This window comes from Pseudopodoces humilis, chromosome 7, assembly GCF_049639895.1.
Source record: "Pseudopodoces humilis isolate 2021_Gansu_Grassland_sample_001 chromosome 7, ASM4963989v1, whole genome shotgun sequence".
Lineage (NCBI taxonomy): Eukaryota > Metazoa > Chordata > Aves > Passeriformes > Paridae > Pseudopodoces > Pseudopodoces humilis.
In genome coordinates, this window is record NC_142206.1 from 31,667,633 (window position 1) to 31,680,826 (window position 13,194).

The 13,194-nt window shown below is 36.5% G+C and overlaps 1 protein-coding gene across 7 annotated transcripts in view; it reads right to left on the reverse strand.

Moving 5' to 3' along the window:
* Positions 1–13,194, reverse strand: part of RYR3 (ryanodine receptor 3) — a 200,892-nt gene that overhangs the window by 42,811 nt on the left and 144,887 nt on the right. For all 7 annotated transcript variants that reach the window (XM_088057565.1, XM_014249772.2, XM_088057564.1 and 4 more), the window contains exons 65-69: positions 9,666–9,796; positions 6,252–6,572; positions 4,663–4,903; positions 4,281–4,368; positions 4,090–4,182 (exon numbers count right to left, since the gene is read on the reverse strand). In XM_088057565.1, coding sequence (XP_087913691.1) covers positions 4,090–4,182; positions 4,281–4,368; positions 4,663–4,903; positions 6,252–6,572; positions 9,666–9,796 — 874 coding nt within the window. The remainder of the gene's footprint in view (positions 1–4,089; positions 4,183–4,280; positions 4,369–4,662; positions 4,904–6,251; positions 6,573–9,665; positions 9,797–13,194) is intronic.

The window sequence follows — 13,194 nt, forward strand, 5'->3', positions numbered from 1 at the left end:
ACAATGTTCTAAACTCAGCTATAACTCTCCTACATACAGAGGTTTCTTTCCCATTTATTATATTAATACCTTAAATACACTTAACTAAATACGTATTCCATAGTTAACATTCACTATAATCGTGTCAGGAAATCTTAAGAAAATAACAAAATAATTTATTTATGGTAAAATAAAATAAAATAAACAGTTACTGAGAAGAATCCTCAACCAGGCATAGGAAAATTCTATAAAAAACTGTTGGTTAAAAACAAGCAGAAAAAAAACACACACAAGCCCTCACTTCTGTCATTCTGCCCTAACAGTAACTTCATTTTTTTATGAAAACCTGGATAAGTTTCAAAATGTTGATGTCAAGCTATTATTAACATCTTTTTATAGCCCACTCAATGCATTTTACATAGCAATAAAAACAGGTACAAGTCAAGAAAAGTGAAAGACTAATATTCAAATTTAGTGCTAGAATCTTAGCATCTTAGAATCTTTAATACCTTAGACAAATAGCAAATTCTAATTTAACATTTCAGTGAAGTGAAATAGGTAGATATGTCATGGACATGGTTCAGCAGGTATATACAGGTGTATGTATACACTAAAGTAACAAAAGACATGATGTTAATTATGTTTAATTTATTGTAGCTGATTATAAAAATAATCCACTCCTGATTTACCTCAGTCTATCCAAAGGAAATTTATTCTATGCAATTGAAATACTCTCAAAGAAGAGATCTAAAATTCCTGCATGAAATCCTTTAACTATTGTAAATTTGCAAACAATATGTACTACATATTACAGATGGGCACAAACAACCAAGTCATTTTGTATTATGAACTTGCATTTTATGACTGCTTCTAACTTCTATAATAGGTCTACTGAAACATTCTTTAAAATAGATTAAAAAATTAATGAAGGAAAGTAAAATAAAACTTCAGTAGGATATGCAAATGTTTAGCAACTGAGGGTGTATATCCAGCCACACATTCATTTAGATTCCAAAACTGGCACAGACAAATTGCCCACATACATATTATACAATTATTATGTACATGTAAATGTATACATTTAGTCTTCAATTCCAATTAACTGAAAAACACAATAAGACATAATATCCTCTTACATAAAAGGCTATTTTATCATGAGGCCTATGAAGAGTTCAAAAATAACAGACTAGTGGAGTTGAATGTGTTTAAATTCTCCATTTCAACACTTATCACAAATCTGGTATTTCAATGTGATCTAAGTTACCAGTCTCTCTCAGACTGAAACTTCTCTAACTTACCATTCCCCTCCGAGCATTCTGCTGCCATATTTTTAGAAAAGAAAAATTAAATGCTCAGCTGTTAATACATTTATTTGAAAAACTATTAACAAAGTTAATATGGAATAATTAAAATACAACAGGTAGTTAATGAATTTCTTGATTGCAATGATGAATCATTTGTTACCACAGCTATTAGCGACCAATAAATAACAGAATGCTACTCCTTCCTCCTCTGCTTTCTTGTTTTTTCTTCCAAATGGCATGTAAGGGTATACAACCTTCTGTACATGATATAGTACACCTTACACTCTGATGGCATTCCAGTATTTCATATCAGGAAAAACACTAAGTCTTTGCCTCTGTTACCTAAGGCAGTCTGAGATCAGCCTGGGGCCTTACTCCTTTAGGAGAGCCCAAAATATTCTGCCTTGGGCAATAGCTAATGTTCATATTCAGTTTTCTATACTTCTCATGCTTGATAAATATTGGATAAGATTGCTTTCAGTAGAAATAATGTGAATAGAGAGGAATAAGTGATATAGAGGAAAGGGCTAATTATTCTGTTAACATGCTACTTTTTGAGATGTTATTACTAAAGCAAGAAATTGTATCAGTGTATAAGGATAGAAATAAATATCAAACCTACAAGAAAACCTGAAATTCGGTTAATTAGAAAATTTCTTGTTTCTTTTAACCTATGCAGCCTTAAAAAAAAAATCAGCTGTAAATTTATCATTTTTTGAATGTTCTGGGTTTAGACCACTTACATTTTATATTATGAAATATTAGCAATTTCCTGCTTAGAAACCATATACAGAAAACCAATACAACCCTTTTAAAAGCCACTTCATATATTTCATCATGGTATTTAAGTCATCATGAAACAAATATCTAAATTATCAGCTGTTCTGCAATTATGCCTACTGTTACAGTACCATATTAATAAAATATTCAGTCATGAACAATATAGTATTTTCTTTCTTCCTTTATTAGCAATAACAATGCACAGTGTCCTGGAACACCATAAGCTGACATTAATATGCTTACAAAAAATTATATGCATACAAAAAACACCAAAAACTCTCTGTACTGTATAGCCATCAGAATAAAAGTGTGTTTACATATGCATCTACATGTCTGCTACAAATATATTCATACAACTATTCATACATAGTATATCTGTATGCTTAAATATACACAACAGGCTTTTGGAAATATAATCTCAAAATCAGATTTAGCTAATAGAGATTCTTGATGTTAAATTCCTGTGGTTTTATCAAAATCAGAACAGTATTCTACCTACTCTACCCATTCCTTATTTTGCAAAGACTTGTCTTTAATTCCATGCCTGACTGACAAAAATATGACAGACACTAACCCTTTACCTCATGTTAGGCTGTTATCAGTACTGTAGTGGGACACAATTTAGATTAAATATACTGTTTCTAATCTGTGATATTTAAAAAAAGAAAGTAAACCTATTTTTTGTCTCCTCAGGCCAGCTGTAATGTATAAACGTTAAAATACACATAATAAATGTGTGTGCAATGATTGCCACGTGATAAAAGTAGAGAGCTACATATTATACTCTGTTACAGTATGCAATTGGTCCTCAAACAGCCTGGATGTGCCTGCTATTTATTTTGTTAGTAGGGATGATATAAACATTCCAATTCTATCAAACAATTTTGATAAGCTGCATCTTGACAACAAGAAAACAGGTTAAAAATTTCCTTATCTCTTAACACAGAATTCTTTATAAAGTTGGACTTGTTTTTCAGTGCAGGTCATGAACTAATGATGAGAAGATAACATGCTATTTTTGCTTGTAAAATTCCAATATCAGGGTTTGGCTTAGTCAGGTTTCAAAAGTTAAAAAATTCATAGAAAAAAAATGAAAAAAAAAAGGGTTTTAAACACATTTTAAAACACATTTTTAAAGATAATTAAGATACTAATGGCACCTTTTATCATCTTCTTCTCTATTGTTTGAAATTGGACTTGCAGTAGCTAGGTTACAGGTAACCAAAATCATAGTGAAATAAAAATCTTTAAACACTCCTTCTCTGCTACACCTTCAGAACAGGGTTACTCCAAACTCAAAATAAATATGAATAAAATAAAGGGTTTCTTCACTATATTTACCAATACTAATTTGAAATTAGACTTCATCTGGCTTTAGCTGAGTAAGGCAATTTCCTCAGCTAAGGTCAAAGCAGCCTTTGACAATTACCTTGACAATTTCTCTATTATACAGATAAGAAGATGTACTTTGAAGCCATCTTATCAGCGTCTTGTCATATTGAAAATTAGCCAAAAAAGAAATGAATGTGTTAATTGATAAGAAACAAGAAAAATGGTGCACATGTAGTACACTATATATATAACCAAAGATGTATATACAAAGACAGCAGTGCTCCATCAGAGCTGACAGAACAATGCAGACTGACATTTACATGAAAATGATGAGGCAGTGGTTCACTTGCTTTTATAAAAAAGTCTACTTTTTCTTTCCTGAATGTTCAGTAACCCATATTTTATAATACAGCCCATATTTTCTTATGCAACTTATATTTGCAACTTTTTCAAATCAAGACTTTTATTTTAATCTTGTGTCTTTGAGTATTAGCAGACATTTTGTAAGTAACTCTAAGGTACATAGACTACATTTTGCATATTAGTTGTCACATCTGTCATCAAAAAACAAAACTATTTTTCCTCTCTTCTAACAGCAGAGCACCTGGAATCTGAATGTGTTTTCAGAGCCTTCTTTCAACATCTTAAACACATAATGTAGATTTACCTGATCCACGATTTTTTATTAACTTACTTTAGACATCTTGCTCTTGGTGTCTCCTGTTAAAAATGCCAAATTGTTGATTTCATTCTGAATCACAAAATTTTGTTCTTCTCTTTTAAAATTCTAAAATAAAAAAAAAAGATCACCAGAAGTTTAACTCATCTTCATGGACCACACTTATATTTAAAGAAATGAAAGGAAAAGTGTACATTTTATCTTACATGTGATTTACACCACAGGATAAAAACTTCAGCAACCATTCGAAAGAGTTCATCAGAATCTGCATCTGGTTTCTTTAGCCAATTAGCTCTAATTACAAAAATAAGAGAAATTTCAAATAAGATACTTAAAAGAAGACAGTTTAACATAATAATCTCTAATAGATCAGGTAACATTTTTCTAGTTAATCTAGAGCAAAAGGTGTGAATTCAAGATACAGCATTTTTAAAGAGTTTTAAATTATCCAGGATTAAGATTTAGGAATCTTGAAACACACAGGACCGGATTGTCACCCTAACATTAAGTGAACTCTGTTCCTCCTGACTGATCATAGATTCCAGTATATTGAGTAATAAATATGAGTTTAATTATTAGGTTTTTTACCTGTTGTTGTCTACATAACGTATCAACATTGGATAGAAGGCATATAGGTCCCTACAAAGTACAGCAAACTCATCAAGAATGAGTAGTTCTGCTTCTTGGGTGTCATTTTTATTGTCTGCTTTCAGTTGCTCCTCTTCCATTACTATCTTCATAGCTTTTTTCTTCAATTTATCCAGTGTTGGAATAAAGTGAGATCTGAGAAGATCAGGTCTGGCTTTGCTGATGATGGGTTGAGCATAAACTGGATGTGAAAATACAGATAATTCTATGATTAATGCATAACTGGTGTTTTTCATTGTATTAACAAGAACACTGAAGTTCTAGAAATAGTAAAGGTTACGGGGCTTGGGCTTCATAAATTTCTGCACCATAAAATTATTAATAAAACTGTGAATGTAGCTTCATAAAAACTACATATTGGGAGACTAAATAACTGTGGATTTGGATTATAAGTATTTCAGATTTATATCAATTAAACTCTCATGGTTTTGGCAAGTCCCATGTCTCTAAGAACCTCAGAAAATAAGGATTGAGACAAAGTTCTCAAAAAAATGCTTTTTGTTTTGTTTGGCTTTTTTTGTGTCTGGGATGGGTTTTTTGTATCCAATGTCAGAAAGCCACCAGAAAAACAGAATTATGGAAGAATTGATTTACCTATTTTGCCTTGGGCAAGTTAAAATGCAGAGAATGACTGAGTAATTCAAGTTAATAGATCATTTTTGTACAAGTACTAGCAATAAAATGCAAACTACCTAAGCCGAAAATCCTTGCAACAACGTGAGTATATTATCACCTTATGTAGATGAAAAATCAGTACAAAACTGCAGGAAACACTCTACAAATAAGCAGCAAACATCTTACTAAATTTTAATCAAATCCTTTTTATTATTAAAGACATTCCAGCATTTAAAATAATACCAAAAACACAGTACTAATGGTACTGGTTATTCAAATTTAGCAGGAAATTATTACCTTTAGGTAGATTTTCTTGAACTAACGTTACTTCACATTATATTCTTACACTGTATAATATGAATGATAAAATGTGGATATTTCTTTAGCAGGATAGTTATTATATATTACTACATATATTATGTGATATTTTGAAAAAAAATCAGCTTGTTTAATAGCTTTAATACATTTATTCAGGCAAACCAACTAATTTTGAACCTGGGTTACTCCTCAGATTATTTCACCATTTACACTTTCCATTTTTTCCTCATATTTCATGAACAGAATTCACAGCACTTATACCCTCAACTGTAAAACTCAGCTGTCTTGAAAATCAATGGAGTTCACAACTCCAAATTAAATGCTAAGGCTCTTATACAGTGCATAGAGGAGATTTTCAAAATCTTTTACGGTGAATAGAAAGCTCTCTACTTACAGGGATGCTACAATACATACATATAACTGATAATAAAATATAAACATATTTCTCTTACTGTTACTTATCTTTTATTTATCTTTCTTTCATGATGGTTCTAGTTATAATTTTTTGTTATTATATCACTGAGCAATAAGATAAAGCATAGCAAAGCAATCAAATATTATTAGTACAATTACTGTTCAAAAAATATTTAAAGTACCTGCAATTCTTTTCATCCAAGATGCTTCATCTATTCCCAGATTGTTGTTGATGATTTTTAGAATGTTTCCTAGAACGATGCTCAGATGCTCAGATGTTATCATTGTACAGCAAGGCCCAGCACTTTGAGGAACACTCTCAGACCCTCTTTCCCACCAGTAAGATAAATAGTTGCATAGCATGGGTAAGATCACCTCAATTACATGAGGCATTTCAGTATACCTTGCTCCAGACTCTGCTAAATCATTTATTTCTTTTATTAGTCTTTCCAACTGAGGGATCTCTGGGCACATTTCTTCAACTGTATCAGGCATACCTAAAACTGAAAGTAAGGGCAGAAAACCAAAATATTAATTAGCAAAATGAAAGAGAACATCTATGTTCAAACCCTAAATACAAATGGCTCAGATTTTTTTTCCTTCACCATCTTGGATAGGCAGAACTACAGTAACACTTTTGGGTACGCACGGGTATCTAGTTTCCTAAATTGTGTCTTACAGATGATGTGCATATAGCAATAATGTGAGCAACAGCTGCCATGAAGCTATGCCTTTGCCCTAAGATGTCCTGCAATTACCTGGTGAGCTATGTAAAAGCGCAGAACAGAGCTAATAATAATATTGGTTATGATAGTAAAAGATTTTAAAATCATAGAAAATTCAGGGAGTTAGAAAGAAAGTTAGGCTTGGCAAGCCCTGGGAAAAGTGTTAAAAGTAGGCCCTGGGAAATATTAGGCCTTGTGCTTGCTAAGATCATGTGAAACTGCACCTGTGTAGTCAGTATATGATAAATGATATAATTATTGGATGCGATTAGATATAATTATTGTATAAAGACTCATGAGAAACTAGGTTAGGGGTTTGGGGGGATTTTGGAGAAATCCATATTTGGGTAAAATCAATGCATACAATAGAACAATGTAAGTTTAATAATTCATATGTAAGTTACATAACAATCAAGTATAAAAACATGTTCAACCCAAAACCAAGGTGGGTCAGATTTGGGTATGTGTACCCCTGACACCCAGAGCTCTTAATAAAGCACCTTCATATAATAATTTCGTGATTATGTGTTCCTGAAGGCTAACAATTATACTCTGGACATTGTATTCATAATCATAATTTTTATACTGATTTACCAAAGATTAAGTCCACCTCAGGGAAAGGGAAATAAACAATTTAAAATTAAGGGTGGGGTTAAAATGAAACTGTACTTAGCTCATGAACTATCTCCCAACAAAAATGCCAGGAAAGAATTCCAGTTATCATATGCTTGTATTAGAAAATGAAGGATGCTTATTGAGCAATTAACAACCACCACAATCTAATGCCACTCAAGCAAAATTCTTCCACTATTTCTGGATATGGTAATGGATATAGTGCTGTTCCTATAAAGCAGACCTGACAGAGCGGAAGGGCTAGCAGAAGCTTTTCCAAACTGCTTTTATATGAAAAAACATTATGAAGCATATGAAATAAATAGACCTGTATTTTTTTTTTCTTGTTTGTTTAAAGGTAGAATGATTTTGGCAGGTAATGACTCTTTCATGGATCAGTGAGGAAAATGCTGAAATATTTTAAGATATGAGTCCATCAGGAGTAAGCTGGGAGAAAAGCAAGCAAAGAAATTCAATGTATTCAAAGAAATTCATGTTCCTTTCAACAGAATCAGAGAATGGGTAAGGCCCATTGTGGGGTTGTGTGTATAGACTGAGGAATGAGATGCTGGAAAGCAGTGTTGTGGAACAGAACCTGAGGACCTTGGTTGGCAGCAAGTTTATTATGAGCCAGCAGTTCCCTGGCAGCCAGGAGGGCCAACCCTGTTCTGGAGTTCATCAGGCCCAGCATGGGCAGCTGGGCAAGGGAGAGGATTGTCCCGGTCTGCTCTGAGCTGGGGCAGCCTCACCTTGAGGTGTGGCCTTACCTATTGTGTGCAGTTTTGGGCATCAGAATTTTAAAAAGGCATTAAGCTTTTAGAGGGCACCTAAAGGGGGGCCACAAGGATAAGGAAGGCTCTGAAGGGGAAGCCTTATGAGGACCTTAGTCTAGTCAATTGGGAAGTGGTCACAGCACCAGCCTGAGTTTCAAGAAGCATTTGGACAATGCTGTTAGGCATGTGGTGTGATTTTTGGGGAGTCCTGTGCAGGGCCAGGAGTTGGACTCAATGATCCTTGTGAGTCCCTTCCAGCTCAGGTTATTCTATGATTCTATGATCTGGTCCTGCTCAAGCAGAGATATTCCTAGAGCTCATGGCACAGGTTTGTGCCCAGACAGTTCTTGAGAGTTTACTGTGAGAGAGACTCCACAACCCCTCTGAGCAATCTGGTCTAGTGCACAGTCACCCACACAGAAAAGTTCTTCCTCATGCTAGGTGAAACTTCCTGTGCATCAATTTCTGCCTGTTGCCTGTTTTCTTACTGGTAGGCACCACTGAGGAGAACCTGGCTCCATCATCTTAACACTCTTCCATTAGATATTTTGTATACACTGATGAGGTCCCCTCTGGGTCCTCTCTTCTTGAGGCTGAACAGGCCCAGCTCCCTCAGCCTTTCCTCCTAAGAGAGATGCTCCAGTCCCCTCATCATCTTCAGAGTCCTCCACTGGACCAGCTCCAGCAGCTCCCTGTCTCTCTTGTCCTGAGGAGCCCAGAACTGGACACAGCACTCCAGGTCAGGCCTCACAGGGCTGAGCAGAGGGGCAGGAATCACCTCCCTTGACCTGCTGCCAATGCTCTTCCTAAGGCAGCCCAAGATCCCATTGGCCTTCTTGGCCACCAGGGCACTGCTGGCTCAGGGACAGTTTGGTGTCCACCAGCACCCCCAGGTCCTTCTCCACAGAGCTGCTTCCCAGCAGCTCAGCCCCAGCCCGTGCTGGTGCCTGGGGTTATTCCTGCCAGGGGCAGGACCCTACATTTGCCTTTGTGCATTTCAGGCAGTTCTTGTCTGCCAGTCTCTCCAACTTGTCAAGGTCCCTTTTTTGTCAAGGTTTCATGGAATTAATCATATTCTGCTGGGAGTTCCCTATACCAAACTGCTTTGGATCACTGATTAGACAACAAAACCTTAGAAATTATTTTCCTGTTCACTTAAATCAGATATTATACCTCTCGCATTTTGCGACATGAACATGACTCTATTTTGCCAAAAATTTTTATAATATAGATACATAGATCTTAAACTAAGTTTTAAAGATTACAGTATGCACCTTTAGAGAAGTATTCAAATATCATGTTCAGAAAAATATAAAAAAATATTTGGAGAAAGAGAACATTGTTGGCGCAGTCTCAACAAAGTAGAGCAAAGATAAAATGGCAAGCAATGAAACATCAGTAGCAGGAGTTCTCTGCTGAAGCATATAATCAGGGCTTTTCCATTATCCAGTTTTTGGGGTTTTTTTTGGTGAGGAACAGTACTTACTTGCTCTTTCTCTTGCACTTTTTGTGTTGAAAACAGACAGCGGATTGTAATGGTTGAGGGAAGGTTCAAGGAATGCTACTGGAATGGCTGCAGCAAGAGATGCTAAACACTCACCAAGTGCAGGACGCTGCCTGTATAGGAGAGACACTAAAAGTCATCTGAGAGGAAAAGGGTATCACCAGGCTTTCAGTGTCTAGCATACATGACAAAAAGAAGTATTAGTATTTATAGCTGATTTTTAAAATATTTTTTAAACATTAGGAACTATCTGTCAACTTAGAAAAAATTAATTTCTCACATGGAAAGAGCTACAAAAGATCACAGTGGTGTAAGAAAAACAGTTTAAAAAAACCCCACTTCCACCAATGTTCTGGTTCTGATCAGGACAGGGTTAATTTTTGGCATGGACAAGACCCAGAGGTTATTCTATGCCACCTCATGTCATTTCCAGGGACAGGGTTCCTTAGGGGTCACACAGGGGTCCTGTGTGATGGTGAGCAATTGCATGTGAATTGTTTGCCTCTTTTTTGTACACCATCACAATTTATTGCTCTTACTGTTCATTGCCTTATTTTGCTGCTGTTTCCAGTAAATTGCTCCTATCTCAACCTTTAGTGCCTCCAGTTCTTTCCCTCCACCACAGGGACAGGGGAGGAGGGACTGAGCAAGTGGCACATGGTTTGGAGTGTTTCTGTGGGAAATACTGAGGGAATACCATTTCGAAACCAACATCCTCATTTGGCACTCAACACAGGGCAGGAAAGGGTGAGATAACAACAGATCTGGCCACAGCGGGTAGGAAGCAAATGTGATCTAAGCATTTGTTATATTAGGTCACAATGTTGCTTGGTCAGTTCATGTGGTTGTGGTACCTAACCCTGTATATATTCCCATATATGCAATATGTGCTACTCATGGTGATATTTTACAGAACAGAGAGAGGGATCAGGATTGCTTTGTTGCTGCACTGTGTAATATCAGTTTATGACATGATAACAAGGACAATGAAGGTCATTTGGGATGTGTATTCAGTGTTGCTCTTCTGCCTTTACCTTGGGCACTACCTCGGGGAGTCCAGTAATAATTGTACCCAGACTGTGGGAAGAAGAAGGTAGATAATTTCCCCCATCTTTTCACTCCCTTATCCTCCTTCAGGCCTGTTACAACTGCTTTTGAGGATTTTGAACTTCCCTTGGATGTTAAGAAAAGCATGCTCTTATTGCTTGGTGTGCTGTGTCCCCTCGCTTTGGTCCACACCATGGAGTTTCAAAAGAGATTTTTTAGGAGAGTATTTCAGAGATCTGCCCCAAGGGTGGATAGTCACAAGTGGTATGGAAGGTGCAAGAAAATCGGCTGACTTTTGAAGGATGATTCTGCTCCAACAGTTTTAATGTTCACCCCCAGAGCAACTAAAGTGCTTGATCAAGTGACAGAATATTTGAAGGAAAATTTCTGTGGCAGTTTCAGGGTGGTGAGAAGTTATGCAACATGCCGGGCTCTAGCTACTATTTTTGGACACATCTTGATACTAGACAGCACCTTCAGAGGGAGGAGGAAAGCAATGCATTGTGGCCACTCAAACTGCAGCTGAACCAGAGGAACAACCTGTGCCAGCAGCAGTAATACCTACACAGCAGAAAAAATACAAGACAAAGAGAATCAGTTTGCCTAGTGAGGGAGGAAGAGGAAGTAGGGCCCTCACAAGAAGGAACACTCAGGGTGAGAGATAATCACCTGATCCCTGTCCCTGGGTGAGCTGTGAGATGTGTGAATAGATTTCATCCACCAGTCAGGTGAGCCCCTCGTGACCTGATGGCTCCAATGCTGGGATGTTGTGGCCCAGAATATGAAATCAGATGGTAGTGAAGCCAAGCATCTGGAATCCCTGTCCTGGGATATGGGCATTGCAAAACGGATTGGGAAAAGGGCAGAAATTCAGCCTCTGGAGGCAACTCCTGGCAAGTGTGAGGGAAAAGTGTCTTTCCAAGGATCATCTACTAGCGCACCAAGACAAGTAGAACATCATGAAGAAAGATACTCAGTCAGTAGAGCATTAGGGCTCAAAGTGATCAAGATCAACAGCATTTGGTATCCAATTTTTAACATTTATGTACCATGGAGACTTTTAGAGAAAAAATGCTCACAGAAAAATCAGAAATTACTCTCCAACATCCTAAAGCTAAATGGTCTTCATACAAAGGATAAAATATTTGACAATGGAAGTTTGTCTTAACAGGGCAGTAGCAGCAATTGCATTAAGAATCAGTCTTGAGCCCCTGCAACCAGCAGAGCTATTTCAGCCATAAAAAGAGATATTTATCTATGAAAAGTGAACTATGACTCATTCTGCAATGAAAGGTAAAACTTCTTAATGTCCCTGCCAATATTCACTAGGAGAAAAACTTGCAATTTGATCCTGAAACTGAACATTGCTTAATCTGAATAACTGTTCAAGTCAGCTCAATCACTCACTTCTAAGTTTTGCTGAAACATTGAGCATTGTGTTTGAAATCCTACTTCCCACCCAGACATTGATGTCTGCCTACAGCTGTAATTTAGGAGCCTGAGACGAGTGAAAAACAAACTCTATTAAATCCATAGTTGAGAACTTCTCACACAGCCTTAGGAGAATACTTAGTTTCCTTAGATATATCTAATCTGATCACTTTCCCATTCTAAGACAGTTGCTGCAGGCAAAGGTGATACTGCTAGAACTGATTTGTTTAAGATTTTACCAATCAAGTGGAGGCCTGGGCTGAGAACTTTTCTTCTTGAAAGGCAGCTCAAACACAATCATGTTTCATTTCCTCTGAGGAGACCCTGACTTCTGGTTAGATATGGAGTAAGGCACTTCCTATTCTTCCTATCAGATCTATGTAAAGGAGTATTTAAGATTTTGAAGCCCAGAAAGAGAAGAAAAAGAGTAGAGCTTTGTGCATAAATGTCTGAATGAGAACATACAGCTTGTGCACACGTGTGCATTCATGCAGAGTGGGAGGAAAGATCTGTCCACCAGACACCTCTTGCATTTTGTATGAAAATGCAAATTCAGAAAGAATTCTGAATAAACTCTGGAAGGAAGGAATTGGAGACCAACATTCCTCACACTAGGCATAGCCTCTCCTAACCAGACTTGAATTTCTTCCAGTTTAGTTTCTCTCTCCCTATGGATCTTAAACTTTTCATCATAAGAAAGGCAGCAAAAATTGCCTAACCTAAAACTTTCATAAGTATGGGTTATGGGTAAGGATGGGTTATCCTTATCTTGGTTCCTGTCTCGTGACACACAGACAAGAAATTAGGATTCTCTTTTCTGAGCTAAGAGATACAGATTTGATCCCCTCCTATTGGAAGAAAGGGCTTGAAACACAGCATAGCAACTAGATGCTTAAAGGTATTGTAGACCTTATTCTTTTTTAAATACATGTAACTGGTGGTTTCCTTTGTGGAGTTAATGGTTGTCAGAATACTCTACATATCCTCAGGATTTTATGCTCAGGACAACTCTTTTGAGAGCCCTTTATAGACT